Source organism: Lepisma saccharinum, chromosome 14 (genome assembly GCF_977018435.1).
Source record: "Lepisma saccharinum chromosome 14, izLepSacc3.1, whole genome shotgun sequence".
Lineage (NCBI taxonomy): Eukaryota > Metazoa > Arthropoda > Insecta > Zygentoma > Lepismatidae > Lepisma > Lepisma saccharinum.
The window spans coordinates 49,729,249-49,748,944 of NC_139242.1; the positions used below are offsets into that span (position 1 = coordinate 49,729,249).

At 36.9% G+C, this 19,696-nt stretch overlaps 1 protein-coding gene across 1 annotated transcript in view; it reads right to left on the bottom strand.

Moving 5' to 3' along the window:
• Window positions 1-570: 570 nt before the first annotated feature.
• The window catches only part of LOC145998870 (uncharacterized), a 140,901-nt gene continuing 121,775 nt past the window's right edge, over window positions 571-19,696 (bottom strand). Inside the window, exons 13-17 of the mRNA XM_083135564.1 lie at window positions 12,082-12,192; window positions 6,737-6,889; window positions 4,725-4,831; window positions 2,320-2,569; window positions 571-1,097 (exon numbers count right to left, since the gene is read on the bottom strand). Of these exons, the coding sequence (XP_082991690.1) occupies window positions 912-1,097; window positions 2,320-2,569; window positions 4,725-4,831; window positions 6,737-6,889; window positions 12,082-12,192 (807 nt within the window). The 3' untranslated portion in view covers window positions 571-911. The remainder of the gene's footprint in view (window positions 1,098-2,319; window positions 2,570-4,724; window positions 4,832-6,736; window positions 6,890-12,081; window positions 12,193-19,696) is intronic.

Here is a 19,696-nt window from a genome sequence, read left to right on the forward strand (position 1 = left end):
TGTGCTTTGAACTGTAGGTCCAGTTCCGATTAACTTATCTGTGCATAAAGCAGACTTAAAACAAAAAAAAACAAAAACAAGGGTGGCCGCGGTGGCTCAGTCGGTAACGCATCTGACTACCATGCTAAAGGTCCCAGGTTCGATCCCCGGCTGGTTCAAATCCGGGAACTTTTCTAACATTGGAAGCGGCCCCGGCACCCACCCAGCGTCGAATAACATGGGTACCTGGGGGAAACCCTGGGGGGTAAAGGTGCTCAGGGGCGTGATGCTGATCACATCACCCCCACTCACAACCGGATCTAGAAAGTGTGGGGCGTTACCCCCACACCCCCTATACGCCTTCATGGCATGGTGCTAAGCACAGGGGAGCACTTTACCTTTTTTTACTTTTAATTGTGAATCACAACTTTGGGTAATTTACGAACTCTTAATATATTAATGTCAAAGCATTAATGATGGGAATCCAATATTGTTACTGAAAATAAAAGTGTTACATTTTATATTTAAAATAAATCTTTACTGACACTGCTTGAAAGTTATAAAATTTTACATAGCAATTGAATTCATCCAAAAAACATAATGAATATGAAAGTTGTACTCGCAAAATATGACATATAGAAACAATTAATATAGGCTTAGGTATATCTCTGCAGACTGATAAAGATTCATAAACTGTACATAAAATATATCTTATTGTAAACAAGAAATTGCTTTTAATATAAAGAAAATTACATTCTCAATTACTAAGTAAAAATGAATAGAAATGACTAGCTTCCAGCGTTAGAATTATTATAAATGTCATCCAATAAAAATGATTATTTTTAATTTGAAGTCAAGAGAGAGAATACAATTTTTCAGCAACAACAGTAACAAAAAAAATGCTAAATTTCTGTGGTTCAACGCACTTTTGGCTAGCATGTACAATCTCCTGGTGGCTTAGGGGATGATGCAGGCGGAGAGGGAGTTTCGCCTGGAAATACATTAGCATACGATGTTTTTAAGAAAGTCACATATCCCTGAAGCTCGTTGTTTCGTAGCTGCGACTGACCCAGGCTCTGACTCAAACAGTTAATTTGTCCTTGCATACGTTTCGTAACCTGGAATCAAATGCATAGAAGTTACAGTACAACATCTTTTCGCTGGATTCAGATAAAAACAGCAAATGTGTGTTATACACAATTTCTTATCCAAATATCTTTCCAAAATGTTTAACTTTCCACCACTGGTTCTACAATTATTTTTTATTTTTTTAACTAGATGCATTTCCAATTAGCCTGTTTGTGCACAAAGTGGACTTAAAACAAACTTCAATCAATTCAATTCAAAATATTGAGAAAAAAAAATATGTGCCACAATTATTCTTTGCTACATGCATGGTTTGTCCTGAAAAAATTACAAAACATTTGAATTAGCATGCCAATAAGGGTTAATGGCATGATGCATCCAATGCTGCAGCAACCCAGTGGCAAGACTGTGAATTATCCTAAAGTAAACCACAATACGATAGTGTGCTTAGTTATTACTGCATCTGTTTCTTTTCTCAACACATGTGAAGTGCATATGGTGATTTCTGTTGCAATGATTTTTGTAAAGCTTTGAGTCAAATTGAGGAATTTCTTTACAGAAACATTTAAGATGATACAAACAACATTTTGGAAAGAGGATTTTAGGAAGACTCAAGAATACAAGTGGTGCATGCTTTCAAAAATGGTCAGACTTCAGTTGATGATGTTATTCAGCATGACAGTCAACATCCATAACATCAAACATGAAAAGTGATGCTAACAGCTTATTATTATTAATATGAAGATGCTGTGCATAAGAATTTTTCACAAGGCCAGACAATGAATAAGGAAAAATGTTTAGAAGTGAGGCTTTGTGAGGCTATCAGAAAAAAAAGACCTGATATTGGGAGATGACATTGACAAATATACCCATGTAACTTTGCAGACTGCACTATTAATCCACCAGCATTGGTGAAACATGAAAGCACAGTACTTCCATAAACTGATTACTCTCTGACCTATCATCGGCAAACTTTCAATTCCCAAAATAAAAATAGCACTGAAAGGTTGCCCGAGTCGGAAAATTTGGTAGCAGTACTGTGCAGTATCTTGAAAGAAGAATTCTAAAAATGTTTTGATGAATAGAAGCAACGCCAGTAACAGCATATGCACTGTGGAGATGAGTAGTTGAACATAAAAAGGACTAACACCCTCTCAGAGGAAATAGTTTTATTTACAATGTTTGAATATTTTACGAGGGACTTTGTAATTTTATCACTAAAAAAACATCCTTTCTGTAAATTAAAAAAGTTACCTCTTCCTTTTCCTTAACTGCTGACCGAGTAGAAGCACGACTCTGGACCAGTTGCCTCTCCAAATCTGCCAGTTGACCCTGATAATTGCGACGCTGGACGTCAAATCGGTCTTTAGATCTGGTATATTGCCGTGAATTATCATCTCGAATGGTCTCCAGCTGCTTCTTGAGTTGGTCGTTCTCTTGAAGCTTCTCATCCAATCGTCTATTACTCTGTGTTGCAATTTCTTCCCAACGAGCTGTTTCAGCCCTAAAAAGAAATCACTCATGTATGTATGTGTGTATGTATATATACTATATATATATATACAGGGTCCGGCAGAGGAGTTAGATGGTTTTGAAATGTGAGTTGGTTTGAGTTGGTGTTTTAAGTCCACTTTATGCACAGTAAGGCTAATCGGGACTGGACCTGCAGTTTAAAGTGGGATCCGAACCACTTGTGCCTCCACCGGGTATCGAACCCGGGACCCCTTGATTACAAGGCAATGGCGCTACCACTGCTCCATGGGGGAGGCCCCTTTTTTTTTTTGAAATGTGAATAACACACTTAATTTTCAAAGGTACAGAAAGAAATGTATTACTACAGAAATACAGGTTATTGTAGTATGCCATTTTTATTTACCACGACAGTTCGTGTAAAAAAAAATGATGCCTTCAATTTACTTCTATACACATTCGAAGGCCTTTTTCCTTTCCATTTAATTGACCTACGTAAGATCTTGAGTCAGCGCTTTGTCCGTTTGAACAATTGAAAGAAATTCAAATCAACAATCGGCGATCCTGTGAGAAATTGGTGGCCTGCTTAACTGTTTGTTAGCCAAGTAAGCATGGAGCCCTGGAATGTGCAACATCGAGCGTTTGTTGTGGAGGGATTCTTCAAGACTGGAGAATCTGTATTGAAAACGCAGCGCAGCATCTTTATCAACGTCATTTTCATGTGGCATGCCATGGGTTTGAACACGGCCAGGTGGTGACCTATTCACAGCTGATGCTGTCAATCTGAAATTCTGCACCCAAGTGAGGATAGTGTTGCAGCTTCGTACATGCCCATGGCGTGCCACATGAAAATGACGTTGATAAAGATGCTGCGCTGCATTTTCAATACAGATTTTCCAGTCTTGAAGAATCCCTTCACAACAAACGCTTGATGTTGCACATTCTAGGGCTCCATACTTACTGGGATGGCAAACAGTTAAGCAGGCTACCAACTTCTTACCGGATCGCCGATTGTTGATTTGAATTTCTTTCAATTGTTCAAACAGACAAAGCGCTGACTCAAGATCTTACGTAGGTAATTTAAAAGGAAAGAAAAAAGGCCTTCGAATGTGTATAGAAGTAAATTGAAGGCATCATTTTTTAATTTTTTTTGCACGGACTGTCGTGGTAAATAAAAATGGCATACAATAACCTGTATTTCTGTAGTAATACATTTCTGTACCTTTGAAAATTAGGTGTGTTATTCACATTTCAAAACCATCTAACTCCTTTGCCGGACCCTGTATGTAAAAAGCAAAGAAAGAGAAAGGAAACACTCACAAGACAGTGAAAAAATTTGAATTTCTTTTATTTAGCCCTATTAGCCCTCCTCTCTTTTATCCATTTTTATATATATACCGGGTGGTCTAAAAGTCACGGAACGGTCAAATATCGTGATAAATACACATCGAATCGGAAAACGAAAAAATATGTGTTTAATAAGTGAAAGAAAGTTATTCAATGATATCACACTTGATTCCCCACCCCCACCCCCTGGGGGGTGGGGCAGGGGGCAACTGTGAAATTTGAAATGGAAACCTCCATTTTGTATTGTAGAATCGGATTCTACGTAAGAAAATAACTGGGTTTCTGTACTACATTTCACGTAACCAGGAACAACGAAGTGGATGTAGTAGTATTTTGTTCCCATTGGGGTGCTTGTTGTAGGTGAGTCCCCTCGCCTCTCACCATTCGGTGTTCTTGCCAAACTCAATTCATTTCCTGCTCAAATTGGTATCCCCCCTTTCCTTGGCACAGTCCCAACCGAAGATACACACCATTGGAAACATTCTCTAACATCTCCAGACTAATTGCATTTGACACTGTATGATCGTAGACTTGAATACTGCGGGAAATGATGCTACGATTCGAAAGAAATAATCGATTTCTGTGGTGGACTTGTTTATCCGATGAAGCTACCTTTGAGTTGAGCGGATCTGTCAACCGGCATAACATGAGGTACTGGGCCACAGATGAGGGAGCATCGTACACAGTACTATCCTACAACAGGGAAGCTTGAACAAAGATAATGGAGCACACATTACAACAAATAAATTAAATATTTATTTAATGGTAAACTACACAACTGCAAAATATTTTCTTACACTACGTCAAGCATAATTATTAGCAGATGGTGAGTAAATTCTTACTTCAATTTACAATACTGTTCTTGCAATTCATGATACTTATTCTCCCAAGCATCTAATCGCTTCTGGAGGTTGTTGCGTCCATCATCTGCACCATTGTTCATACCAAGCTAGCAAAAATTAAATATAGGTTAATGATCAAAAACTTAAAATTTTGATATTGAAGAAAATAAAATCAAATTACACACTTAATGTTAACTTGGAGAACATACATGTTTGACCCCAAAAATCAGGATTCAAACCTAGGTCTCTTGCATATTGTCTCACTGCTATAACAACTGGGCTACTAAGCCATCTCTGGGTTTGCCTGATTTTTTGCTTCCATCGTTTTACCTGTGTGCAATTGTATGTCAGTGATACTGCAACAGTATCTGTTGCCTTTGGAAAAACTGACGATGTAGACAGTGCCTACTTTCAAGCAGCACTGAGCTGGAAACTATAGCCCAAGTAGTTTCACTCCTTTTTTTGTTGCTTGTTGTTCTGATATTATAGAAAGTCAGCATTTACAAAACACATGTTGAACATTTCCTCTCAACAAATCACAAAACGTGTTATCAAATAAACTTTGTTATCCGTGGGTTTTCAAAATTACTAGTTTGTAACAAGTGGAAATATTAACATACTCGTACATCAATATAATGTGTGTGTGTGTATATATATATATATATATATATATATATATATACACACACACACAGGTGGCGCACATCGCATCTACCAATATCAGTTAGCTATCCTGTCAGAAAGCAAGTGTGCATGCCAGAAGTCTCCCATTCTTAGGCAGCTGCAAGTCTTGCAATCAGTCTGCAATCGAATGTTCACCTACTCAGACACGAATCGTGACAGTGGAGGTCTTTATCCGAATGGGTTCCATTCAGGAGATGCAGCAGGCACTGCACTGAGAAGCATCAGGATGCCAGAGAATGTGCCTTCTCCGATCTGGAAACTTCCGTTTCTGCATGCTGCCATTGGATTTCTATTCTTTGACTCATCATATCATGTTGTGATGCTCTGGCATGGGTTGATGGTGACCCTCATTGGACCGTCGCTAAATATATGAGAATCATTTTTCAAAAAGTGATTACTCAGCAATATGTCCACTAGTAATGGTCGCAACAATTAATCGTGGATTCAGATAATGGCTTTATTCCAGCCTCTACACGTGACATGTCATAGTTCCACAGATTGGAATGTGGTGACAGCGTTGCAGGGACTGTAGTATTGAGAAGACAATATTCTCACGAAAAGAACAAATTGCATTCATCAAAATTCAAGTTGCACATGAAAGAAATGCTGTTAAGTGTCATAGAGAACTTGTGGAAGTTTGTGGTGATGAGGCACTTCAATATCCAACAGTTGTTAAGCGGCTCTTCATGCGGATTTGCAAAGACAACGAAAGTTCCAACAAGCACCAGGCAACATTAAGGCAATGCATTTTGTTGCCTACAACTACGAAGTCATTTTTTCTTTGTCACAGAGTACCGCAGGGAGTTACCGTAAACAGTGAGTATCACCTTTCTGAAGAACCACCTTCGTCCAGCTATTCATTGGAAATGCCCAACGCTTCTGGCAAGACATCCGATTGTGCTGCACCACAACTCAAGGTGTCACATTGCAAATTCAGTGGGGCAACTGCTCGAGTGGTGGGATTGGAGAGTGCTAAAGCACCCTCCCCTTGGTCTGAACATAAGTTCTTGTGGCTATGACTTGTTTCGGAAGCTACAAGATCCTCTATGAGGATGTCGTTTCAAGACCCCCGATGATATAGGGTGTCCCTCAGCATTGTATGGAAAAAATATTCTGCTGAAGATGTGAGAAAATTGCCAGAAATTTGGCAACATGTGCTATACTCGGCTGGAGACAATTACGAAGGAATACAGTTATATATGTAGACAGTTATGAGAATGTAATCACTTCTTTCTTTAAATGATCCTTGTATACCAGTACAAGAACTTAAAAATAGAAAAACCTGAAACATCTCGAACAAAATTTGTATATTTAGATATTTTAATTACCTTTCCATTCGCCTCATTTAACTGACGAGTTAATTCTTCACACCTTCTCTCAGCCATGTTTCGAACTTGCTGCGCTTCTTGTAATTTACACTGCGTTGCTTTCAGCAGATCAGGCAATGGAGACATATCAGCCAGCTTTTCTTGGAAGTGGGTCTGAAAGAATTGCAGCATTCAAAGAACTAAAATAAATACTAATGAAAAACATTTCATGTCATATTTTACACTAAATGAAATAATATGTCCTTGAAATGAAGAAAAAGATGATAATAAAGAAATTTGCTATTTTAGTGTTAATTTTAATGAGATATTGCATGTAACATAAAACCATGGGTTTCGGGAGAGGGGTCGAATGGGTCGGTGGACCCCCCTTCTGGAAATTGACATTGTTCATTTAAAGATACAAGAAAGCAGAAAGTTTGTTACTCTTATTGTTAAGAACAGAAATAAAGTTCATTTAGTTAGTATTCGAACACAATAATCAAAGTAAAAATGCATTGGATCAAAAACACTGAGTGAAAAATACAGGAACAAGATTATATTCTACCATTTCACACAAAGGACAAATGGTTCCATAGTTTCCAAAATTCTAATACATGTAATTACAGTTGTAGGTGAGAGGTCACACAACAAACTTTATGAAAAAAAAAATCCCCCTAACATATAAAGACTTTTCTTCAACAGGACATGCATTTCAGATACTAACTGCATAAAATGCAAAAGAAATAATGGAAATTACAAAATAGTTGTGCTGGTATTCACTCGTTTGGTGCATCAAGTCTCCCTATTTACATAATAATAATTATTATTTTGAATAAAATTTATTATTGTTAGTCTATAATATTTATTATAGTATAATAACATTTATAACCATGGTAATAATATTTATTATTTTTCTACTGCTACTTACATTCAAGTATGCCCCACGTTGTGAGAGCCACCTATGATACGTGCCTTGTGTGCACTGCTTAAATTAATATATCACGGCTGCAATATCTTCAGGGTAATAGGTTCTTTCTTTGAGAATGTAAATCCAAAAGCAGATATATGCCAAGGGATATAAGAAATAAAGTTCTATATTTTGAAAATCTTCACAGTTTACAGAGATTATATGAGGATTATATTATATATATATTAGATTCTTCTTAGATGCAAGGCAAATTGGCTTCTTTTTCTTTCTTCTTCTTCTTTCTTCCAGAGATGGAAGATTGGTCACCTTCTTCTTCCTTCTTCTGAAGGATGATTATCTACTTCTTATTTCCTCTATTTACAGCAATCATCTATTTCTTCTATTTACAGCAATCTTTAATTTCTCCTTATGCCCTTTCCCTAGGCATGAAGGGGCCTCCCTGATGGCGCAGTGGTAGCGCTGTCACCTTGTAATCAAGGGGTCCCGGGTTTGATACCTGATGGAGGCTCATTGTGGTTTGGATCCCACTTTAAACTGTAGGTCCAGTCCCAATTAACCTTACTGTGCATAAAGTGGACTTAAACAAAAACATCAACTCAATCAATCAAACCTAGGCATGAAGACCTGAACAAAAGCTCAAAGATATTCAGGGGCGACAAATCTGGATATAGCGCCACCTCCTATCTCAAACCAACAAGGGAAAACCCAGGATCTCTAAGAAAAAGCGCTACCTGTGGCCCAGTGTGTCTAAAATGGCTACCGCGGCTTTAGGGCGGCTAAAGATAACTATAGCGCCACCAAGGACAAATCAACCAAAATCTAGCGATATACTCCTCGTCAGAGGTAACCGAAGAAAAGATTTGATCAAAGATCGAAAGACGAGATTTTGAAATAACATCCCGACTTCCTTACTTTAATATACATTCAATCTATGTTCATATTATTGATCATTATAATTTCCTTTTCAATTTATACTTCCTATCCTTTGTATACAATCTTTTAATCCGTATTCATTTACACAGTCCGTCCAGTGGAAAAGGTGACTAATGAGAAATGAAAGACAAGATGTTGTGGACTGGTAGTTTACAATAACGTTTATTCAAAATAGACACCTTGTGAATCAATACATGCACTGAAGCGGTTGTAGAACTTTGTGAAGCAGTCTTGGTATTCCTGTTTTGGAATTGCGGTCGAAACCTTTTGGATGTCTGAAATGGTGTTGAAATGCCTTCCTTTCAATGCCAATTTCAGTTTTGGAAATAGCCAGAAGTCGCATGGAGCTAAATCTGGAGAATATGAGCGGTGATCAAACTCCACTATCCCCTTTTTTGGCCAAAAACTGGCATACCAACCTGCTCTTGTGCATGGGTGCATTATCGTGCAACAGAGACCATGAGCCTTGTTCCCGATATTCAGGCCGAACTCTACGAATCCTGGCCAATAGACGATGCAAAACACCCACGTAATAATCAGCGTTCACAGTGTGGCACAAACAACCGTGCACAGACACTCCAGTAAGATCCTCGATGAGCCTTGAAGATGCACAACGATCCTTGCGTACAATCTCCGCTACTTTTTGGACATTTTCGTCAGTTCGCACAGTCACTGATGGTCCTGGTCACTGATCGTCTTCAATGCTCTCCCGACCATCACAATATGTTGCATACCACAAACACATTCTTACGGCTCAATGCCTCACTACCGTAAACAGTTTGAATTATTTGAAACGTTTCTGTTGCACTTTTACCCAATTTAAAACAGAATTTAATGTTGGGACGTTGCTCCATTGCTCCGTTTTCGACCGACGTTCAGCAGGTACTGTCAGTCACAAAATCCGTACGCGTCGACCGTCGATGCTAGCAATTTGCAACTTTGCTGGAAGAAAGTATAAATGTGTTGCTACGTAGTACATATACTTCTCCATAGATGGCACTGGTGGTTCCATGGCAAAAGAATCAGTCACCTGTCCCACTGGACGGACTGTATATCTTTCGTTTGTTATAATTGATACAATCATCTTTTGTCTCCTCCAATTTCGTTAATCAACTTTCTTTCCACTTTTCTGTCGCGCTGCCACCTGATATTGCTTCCGCTAACTAATTCATTCCAGGTAAATGATTGTGTTCAGCCAACTAGGCACGCAACACTACTATTCAACTTTTATCATTTTATACTGGTAGTTTATCAGTATCGACAAGAAATTGATATCAATTCACTTTTCTGTACCAATAATAAAACTAATTCAAGAATAAAATGACATCTCTGTGCATATATTTAAGGATTAAGGTTACAGGTTTTTGTACACTTTTACAAACAAATTAAAATTTCAAACACATCATATGTAGAACAAATATTTTCACATGTGTGACAACAGTTTATGAATGTACACAATATCATTTAATCTATAATGCAAAATAAGCATATACCTATAGTCCGTGTGAAATCTCCTGCATATGGCCTTGAACGGCTGAATAGCACCAGCGAATCACAGACGTGCGGCATGGCCTAGTTCAGTGACAAGGTGTTTCGCTCAACCACGCTGTATCTTTTTTTTTGAAATTTCGACATGGCACCGCTGCAGTGTGCTGCTATTGGCTATCGCCATATGCAGGAGATTTGACGTGCACTCTAACACCTATATCTTCAAAGTAGCTTGTATAAAACAAGTTATTAAAGTTATAATTACTTATTAGTTGTAATTATAAGGGTGGAACATATTCTAGTCCTTCGTGTATGCTTCAGTGAGACTCATCGATCAATTAGATAATTTTCCATGAGATTTCCAGGTATATGGGAACACTGAATTACTACCTAGTCTGGCCATAAATACTGTTACACACTATTTTGTGAATAAACTGAATATGGTTTAAGATATTTAAATGTTCTTTTAGAATGTTACACTTACATATATTACACACAAATAGCACCAATCGTTTTCAAAATGTACACTTTACGCTCTCACACAGGCTCAAAGTCTTCCTGGCCAGGCATCTATTGCAGCACGGGTGGTCTTGATGGGAAAGTCCGCCCCTGCTGCTATCAAGGAGTGCTTTTAACTTTCAATTATAGGGTGCCTCTTCTTTCAGACAGTCCCCTCTAGCTCTGGGCACAGTTTGTAGTCCAAGGTAAAATCGAGTACACTGGTCTCCAGTCACCATCGTGTCATCCTTGCCTTATGAGCTGGGGCAGAATATTTCTTGAACATCCACGACTCATTGTGAAACATTGATTGGTTCAAGTGTCAAGAGAGGGTCCAGGACACTTTCCACATACACTTTCGCACGGCTTTTAAGCCCTTTTTCTCAAAAGTGAGGCCTGGTGGAACTCTCATAGCTCACCCTCCACCAAACCATGACTGAGGGGAGCTGGTGGCATCTGATTTTTGGGAACTCTCTCCCTCAAACTTTTCGAGAGTATACACCCTTTCATTTTGGCAGTTAAAACTTTATTCACTGGTGAACAATTTCTTATCAGAAGAGAATCCTGCAATGTCCATTGGCAATGTACCGTGGCAGGAGCAGTCTTGATTTCAGTTTCCTCTGCTTCCTCACTTGTGGCATCAGGAAATTTCCAATACTCCACCGTTAAGCTCCAATTCCAAGATCTTCATTAAGTACCCTGAACATTGATTGTTGTGAAATGTTGAGTTCCTCTTCCATTATCGCTTGCTTCTGGATGGGATTTTGGCGGATGCGAGGGATCACTGCTTTAACAGGCGTAGCTGTTCATATGGTGTGAAGTCGACCAACTCTTGGGCGATCTTTCATGCTACCAATACCAGTGAATCTCTGGATTGTCTGATACACAAACCTTTTGCTGGTCTTCGGGATTTTTAGAGGCTGGAAAATCTCAGTAAGTGACCTCCCAACCATATACAGAGCAATTATGGCTACCCTGTTTTCATATTCGCTCCACTCCAGGCTAAGCACAAGAAGATACACATTTGCTCTTTCACAGATGAACACACAATGGTCAGGAGTGAACTTCAGCACAAGCATGATTCATGAGCCTGACTACCAAATGTACAGTCCAAGCCGAAAGTTTGTAACAGTATTTATGGACAGACTAGGTAACATCACAAATACTGAATGCAGAATAAATTCCTTTCAGACCGAGATCACGACACAAGAAGTAATAGCAATATGATTTTAAAAAAAATAAAGCAAAACAAAATGAACTTATGAAGAAACTGCTTGATGCAGACACACAATTTTCTATTACTGAATTAAAAATCTACTTGATGAAATAGGGTGATGGATTGTTCTGGTGCAACAGCCAGTGCTGTTGTCACTACAGTTTTTAGAGGTGATGTCTTGGCATATTTTCAGTCGGTGGTTGAAAATGTAACAATAGAAGATAGATTGGACTACTTGACCAGCTCTCATGAGGGGGAGGTAGAGATATAGATAGATATAAAAAAATATAATCAATGACAAACCTTGACTCTCTGAAGCTCATTATTAAACTCATCAGACCTCCTGTTGTTTTCCATGTCCATCATCTCAATGTGTCTTGCTTGTTCCTCAGCTAACTGCTGGGCAGCTAGATACTGCAATTATGAACATATAATATAAAAAGACGTTAAAAATTAACTTTAAAAAATGTACTTACGTATGTGAGTATGTTGTTCCTATTTTTCTTTCCTTAGAACTACGTTTCGGAGATTAACTATCCCCTTCTTCAGGTTCGTATGAAAATATTAGGTACTTAGCATAGTACCACGAAAAAATGTAATAGAAGGATTGTGGACAAGGGTTGGTGTGGATACATTTCAAATATTATATCCCCACCCCAGACGTATATAAAAAGGTCGTCGTTCACTAAAAACTTGCACAATTAACCTATTCTCATGTTAACAACGTTAAAAAACTAAAATACTGTATGTATCACTATATACAACTTGCAGGTTAGGCCTTTCCTGCTCAACTGTGCTTCCTATTCTACATGAAGGTCACTCCTCCATGAACACTTTCCTCTCCCCTCTATTTTCCTATTTCCCCTTATTGCATCACAAAATCCACCATAAATTCTCGTTCTTCTCGAGCAGCTTGGATAACTTCCGGAGTGACGTGGAAACTGATATTGGGTGCAATCTTCCAGGCTTTGTCCCATTTTTTGAGGAAATTGATCCACCCTTCTTCTAAATTTCCTTCATTCCTGTTAAGATTATTCTTCCCCCCTCTACAAATATTCGCTGTTTCGTACACATTTCTTCCTAACTTCCTCTTTTTGTTTCTAATGATTTCCTTTTTTGCAATTCCATGTCCGCTTTCAGTCTTCCTTGAGGCCTGTTTTGGGAACTTTTTCTTTTATATCTTTTTCATGTTCGCTCCATCTTTTACCCATATTTTGACCAGTCTATCCTATGTACTCCTTCCCACATTGACATTCTATTTGAAATACTCCCTTCTGTTTTTCTGGTATTTCCTTAGTCATCCTTCCTTTCTTATAATCGGTTAAGTATTTTTCGACATTCTTTGGGGCTTTCATCCCACAAACGATCCTGAAATCCCTTGTTATTTTTCCAATTTTTTCGGATACATTTTGATGGTAAGGGATGCCAACGTACTTTACCTTTGCATTTTTGATTTTTCGTTCTCTTTGACTTTTTGATCTCCTTCCTCTTTTTTGGTTTCTTTCATAATAATTTTCTGTGCTCTTCTCGCAATCCTATCCATTTCTCTATTTGTGTATCCATTTTTCAATTAAGTTTAACTTACCCACCGAATTTCATTTTCTTTTTCTTTTCCACTATTGCATAGTCTACCAGCTCTAATAAAAAGTTTAGGAATACATTTTTCTTTGTTTTTCTGGGGTGTGCCGATTCCTTATTAATATATAGGTTCTCCGATAGGGGTTTATAATGTACTCCTGTTCTAATCCTATTCCCTTCTTTCAAGATACTAAGGTCCAGAAAATTGATTCTTCTATCAACTAACTTTTCCCTAGTGAAGTTTATTCTTTCGTCTTGTTTTTCCATTTATTCAAAGAACTTGTTCAGTGCTAACCCCTTTCCTATAATCAAGATATCATCTACATATCTCCCGTAATATTTAATACCTATTCCCGTTCTTCCCAAAGCTGCCTTCTCTATGAAATGCATAAAGATGCTCACTACTATACACAAAATGGGGTTTCCCATCGCCAAACCTTCTTTATCTTTATAAATTTTGTCATTGACGTAGAAAAAGTTATATTCCGTTACAAGGTTATACCATCGTACATACTCCCAGGCTGTTAGGATGTCTTTTCCTTTTTCTAATAGCCACCTCTGTAAACAGTCTCCTGCCTTCCCTCTCGATACACTTGGGTATAGGTTAATAACATCGAAACTACTTATTACATCTTCATCATCAATCTTCAGTTTTTCAATACATTCTTTGACATACACGGCATTTCTAATGCTATATTGGGTGTTCTCATTTACCTTCTGTATTCTTTTTACCACCATTTTTGCTAACCCATACCCCGGATGTTCGTAGGTTTGTATAATAGGCCTAAGTGGTATGCCTTGTTTGTGCATCTTAGGTATTCCAAATGCGATTGGTATGTTGCCTTCTTTAGTGTTTTTAATAAGATTTTTCTTTTCGCTTGTGCCCAATGTAATGCTTGTCTCTATCAATTTTTTGATCTCTCTTCTAATCTTATTAATAGGGTCTTTCTCTATTTCCTCAAAATCATTACCTTTAAAGCTTTCTTCCAATTTCCGGTAATATTCTTCTCTATCCATAATAACTACGTATCTTGTTTTACTTATCCGACCTAATCAGAAATACCTTATTCTCTTTCACCAATTTTTCTACATTGCTCAAATCACGCTTTGTTTATTTTCTCTTTCCACGTTCTATTTCCCTGTTTCGTTTTTATTTCTTTTTGCAAATGTTGTTCCACGATATTACGTATCCTTTGTCTAGCTGCAATTTTATCCTCCTTTTCATCAATAGTTGTTACAATCGTTTCTGTTGCTATTATGAATTCTCCCTTTTCAAGTTTCTCTTCCCCAATTGCAAATTTCTACCCCTTATTCATAATTCTAATCAACTATTTAGGTTGTTCATGGGTGGTGAAATTTAAAATGTTCTCGTTATTCCTCTTCTCTTCCATTTTTTGTTTCTTATTTTCTAAATTGTCCCTCCCATTCAATTTTAGTTTCATCAATTTCCTCTCTATAATACAACTATCCTTAACTTTGGCTTTTTCCACGGCTCTAAAATGCCTCTCTTCTATGCGGTTCCATGTCATTTCGTTCAGCTCTTCACTAACCTCCAAATGTAAACTATAATATTCCCTATTAAGGCGTTCGATTTCCCATGTGCTTCCCTAATGCATTTCCCCACTATTTTGAACTGCATTTCCTGCTTTTGTTCAATCACAGCTTTATATCACCATTTTAAAAAGTAAATGGTAAAAACCCCCATTTTCCTGCATTGTTTTATAACCCTAATCCTGATCAAACCCTTATTCAACTTAATCCTCTTATTTTCTAGGGTATGCACTTTTCTCCCCGTATCGGAGATCAATAGCATTTTGTAGGTTTGGTGCGTATTACTCACAATTCCAGAATATAAAAAGACGTTAAAAATTAACATTAAAAACTGTACCTAAATATGCGAGTATGTTGTTCCTATTTTTCTTTCCTTAGAACTACGTTTTGGATATTAACTATCCCCTTCTTCAGGTTCGTATGCAAATATTAGGTACTTAGCATAGCACCACGTCAAAATGTAATAGAAGGATTGTGGACAAGGGTTGGTATGGATACATTTCAAACATTATATCTCATCGTTCACTAAAAACTTGCACATTTAACCTATTCTCATGTTAAAAACGTTAAAAAACTAAAACACTGTGTGTATCACTATATACAACTTGCAGGTTAGGCCTTTCCTGCTCAACTGTGCTTCCTAATCTACATGAAGGTCACTCCTCCACAAACACTTTCCTCTTCCCTTTATTTTCCTATTTCCCCTTATTGCGTCACAAAATCCACCGTAAATTCTCGTTCTTCTCGAGCAGCTTGGATAACTTCCGGAGTGACGTGGGAACCGATATTGGGTGCAATCATTCAGGCTTTGTCCCAAAGAAAGAAAAATAGGAACAACATACTTGCATACGTAAGTACAGTTTTTAACGTTAATTTTTAACCTTTTTTTTTATATTCTTGATTTGTGAGCAATACGCACCAAACCTATAAAATGCTATGAACATATATACATAATATTCTTCGATTATTTATATACTTATATATTATTATTATACACAACTTTTATACATGCCCATCTTACAATAAAGACCAACCAGAACTAACAGAAAGAAATGGACAGAAGAGAAAGGCAATTGTTTAGAATTAAAAATAAAACTTCTTTAGTAATGTAATGAGACAATCATGTCTGACTTACCTTGGAGTAAGTACCTTAAAAAGCACACATAAAATTAAAACCTTCATTCTAAGCTTTCAACCCCATCTCAGGGAGATAATGGAATCTGCATGTCTCTTTTCATGATTATGATATTGAGATGAGTTGTATTTGCTAATGTACTTGTTCCAAAGTATGTCAGTTGGAATTGTATTACTTTTTATCCAATAGAATGTCAAGTTCTTACTTTAAATATGACTTACATATGAACTTCAACTGTATCCAGAAACGTGATAACAATTGGGGAGCTATTTGAAAAGATGTTGCAGGTTCAGATCTGAAGGGCAGGAGGAACAGTTTGTGTCCAGTCAGACGTTATGACCCTAAACTGCTCCTTCCCCATTGACCTTTCCCCACAGCGAGCTGGGGAAAGAGGTCTGTGCACTGGATGGTTGTAGGAGGAGAAGAAAACTTAGCAATACACTTATGGGAGTATTATTTTACTTGTTCTCTTGGAAATACCACGTTTCCAATAATGTAGAAAAACACATGAATGGAAAGAGGACACATTGAAGATTTGATTTGTCATAGGAAAAAGTCTAAAACTCCCATTTGGTTAACCGTAACTTGCATTTTTTTCTGCATGGGAATCTGAAATTTCAGATTTATCATATTTTTCACACATCATGTCCAGCCTAATAAAACTTGCAAAATTGCTTCCACTTGCAACATGGGGAGAAATTCATACTCTCTTGTAGAGTCACATTTCTTTTTAGTAGCAGTGCCTGTTGTGACAATATTGAAATAAATGCAAATCTGATGCAAAACTGTTGCTCTTCGCCTTAAAAAAAAAAAAGAATAGGTTGTTTTGCCCCCATTTGATTCAATAATGCGGCATTTAAAGTGTTAAAACATAAAAGCAATACTTTTGTCATGTTATGTTTTGATGCAATTCTGTAATTCAGTCGAATTGTTACTGATTAAACGGAATGTTTCTTCTTGGATGCTAGAAGAAATTTGTTGTCTTTTAATTTATGGATGCTGTAAGCCAATCAGAATTTACAATTTTCAGTGTAAATGAAGAAATGTTTTCTAGACAGGGTTCCCACGCAAACTCCAAATCCATTTTCCCTGAGATTTCCCTGAGTTTTCCAGAATCCTCATATTTTTTCCAGAGTATTGAATGCACAGTAAATGACTACTATAATTTTACAATGGCCTCCTCCATTTCCCCTCATAGCCATACCATCCTCACCTTCTTTATTACTGTTGTTTTCTGATGCAAATAACAACAAAACTAGTTCAATAATAAAATAAAATTACACTTCTTTGCATGTAATTAAGAACAAAGATGACCAGTTTTCTAGAACTTTAAACAACTCTGAAACAATTTCTAACATATCTGATATAGAACACTGAAATATTTTCACACTTGCATGGATGTTTATAAATGGATACAATATCAATTAATCTGTAATGCATACAATAATAGTTAAGACAAACAAATTTTTGGAATTTTTAAAACATATAAAAATGAAGTGACAATTATTAGTACCAATTTAAAAAGGAATAATAAATTACTGAGACTGAAATATAAAACAAGAAATGTACTTAATGTCGGATACAGCAAATTAAGAAACTTTACTTCTCAGAAGCTTCAAGTTTTTTTAATTGTTCTGCAATAGCCTTTGCTTCTTCTTGCATCTTTTTTTGTTTGGCTTGTAAAGCACAGATCTCACTTGCTTTACGTTTCATTTCTTTCCATTTGTTTTCTTTGTGATTACATTTCTTTCTCATCTTCTGCAATGCTTTTTCGTATCTAATACGTGCACCTGTAACACTCTGGATCATATCTTTGCTTACTTCTACATTTGACACTCCTCCTACCACTTTCACTGCATCATAAACTTGCCGAATAGCCACAACAGACTCTTATTTCAAGTTTTCTATTAAAACCTGCTTATTTACAGAAAACCCACTTTCCACATATGCATTATCATGTGATAAAATCAAAACCAACTTAACAGTGCTCCATAACTCAGAGAAGTCATCCTTGCCCTTCATGACACTTGTAAAAATAGAATCTAGTGCATCAGTTTTGATTGAAAAGTTACAAAACTTCTCTTCAATTCCTTTTCACTACTGACATTGTGCAACAATGTCTTAAACTGGCGAATTACTTTATCACCAGTTACAGCCTTCATTCTCTTTCTCCTGAGAAGTTCCTGTATCACGTCTTCCATGCGCTGAGCACATCGCTTTGGAAACTGAGTCATTTGCTTCGGAACTAAACAACTGGCGGCTCTCACCAACCTGAACTTAAGGGACTACGTTCCACAATCTTCTCTGTCGTTGGTTGCAAAAAAATTCTACAGCTAGTAAAAAACATAAGATTCTTCTTTTCATTCACCTCTTTAGCTTCCAAAGCAGCTTTGGCACCAATTCCAATATCAATCTTTGTCAAAGGAATCAAGTTGTCAGAATTCCTGACATCAATTTGCATTAATTTAAAACTATTTTTTGCATTGTTCAAGATGTCACTTTTTATGAATCTCCCTATTACATCTCTAACAACACTTTCTAGGGAGTCATGAAGAAATGGGAACATAGGTTTGGGGGTTTGGAACATTGTCAAATATGTCATTCTAGCATATCTGTTGAGAAAACTATTTCACTACATGATATTAATGTAGATCTGCTGGTCCTACAAGTAATTTCATTTTACACATATGTGAGCTATTGAGGCACGTAAAAATTCACGTGTCATGTCATGACTATAACAATAGTTGAACATGATCAAAAACTTAAAATATGAACAAGTATTTATGAACAGTACACAATTCATATATGGCACTAGTAAATAAATATTTAAAATTCTGTTCTAAATGCAGTAAATACACAATCAACAATATTGTACAGCATATGAAGAGTACATAATTCATGTATGGCACTAGTAAGTAAATATTTAAAATTCTGTTCTAAATGCAGTAAATACACAATCAACAATATTGTACACAAAAGACGGCAGAAAATAAATATTTCCCTAAACAGGACACTCCATTTTTTTACTATTTTGTAAAAAAGAAGGAAGAAAAACTTAAAACTACTCCCTAATAAGGGAAATCAGATGAACACTGGTTAACTTTAGACATCAGGTTATCTTAATTATGCGTTTTCCACATCTTGAAATATATTTTACGTCATGTAAAAGATTGAAATCGGTTAATTAAATTTTAAAAAGCGCAAAATTTATGAAGGTATACATTTGGTCACCAGCCCTGGAATCACATTTAAAAACAAGAAACAGACAAACAAATAGATATGAGTTCCTTGCTGAAAGAGAAATGCTACAACAGCTTGGATTATCCACAGACAGGAGCATATTATCATCCCTCAGTTTTGCTTCATTGGGAACCATTAATCAATTACAAGATTTTCCCTGAGATTTCCCTGAGATTTGTATTTTTTTCAAATTCCCTGAGATTTCCAGGTTCTCCAGGTTTTCCAGGTGTGTGATAACCCTGTCTAGATTAATACTGTTTTTTTCCCAGATCTGTGGTTATGTGGAACTAACATCAGTGGAAGTTGTATTGAGTGCTTATGATTCATCAAAAATCTAAAAATTTAACCCATGAATGAGACATCCTTAGAGTAAGCTGGAAACATGCATGAAATGCCCTGCTGTTCTCTGCAAAT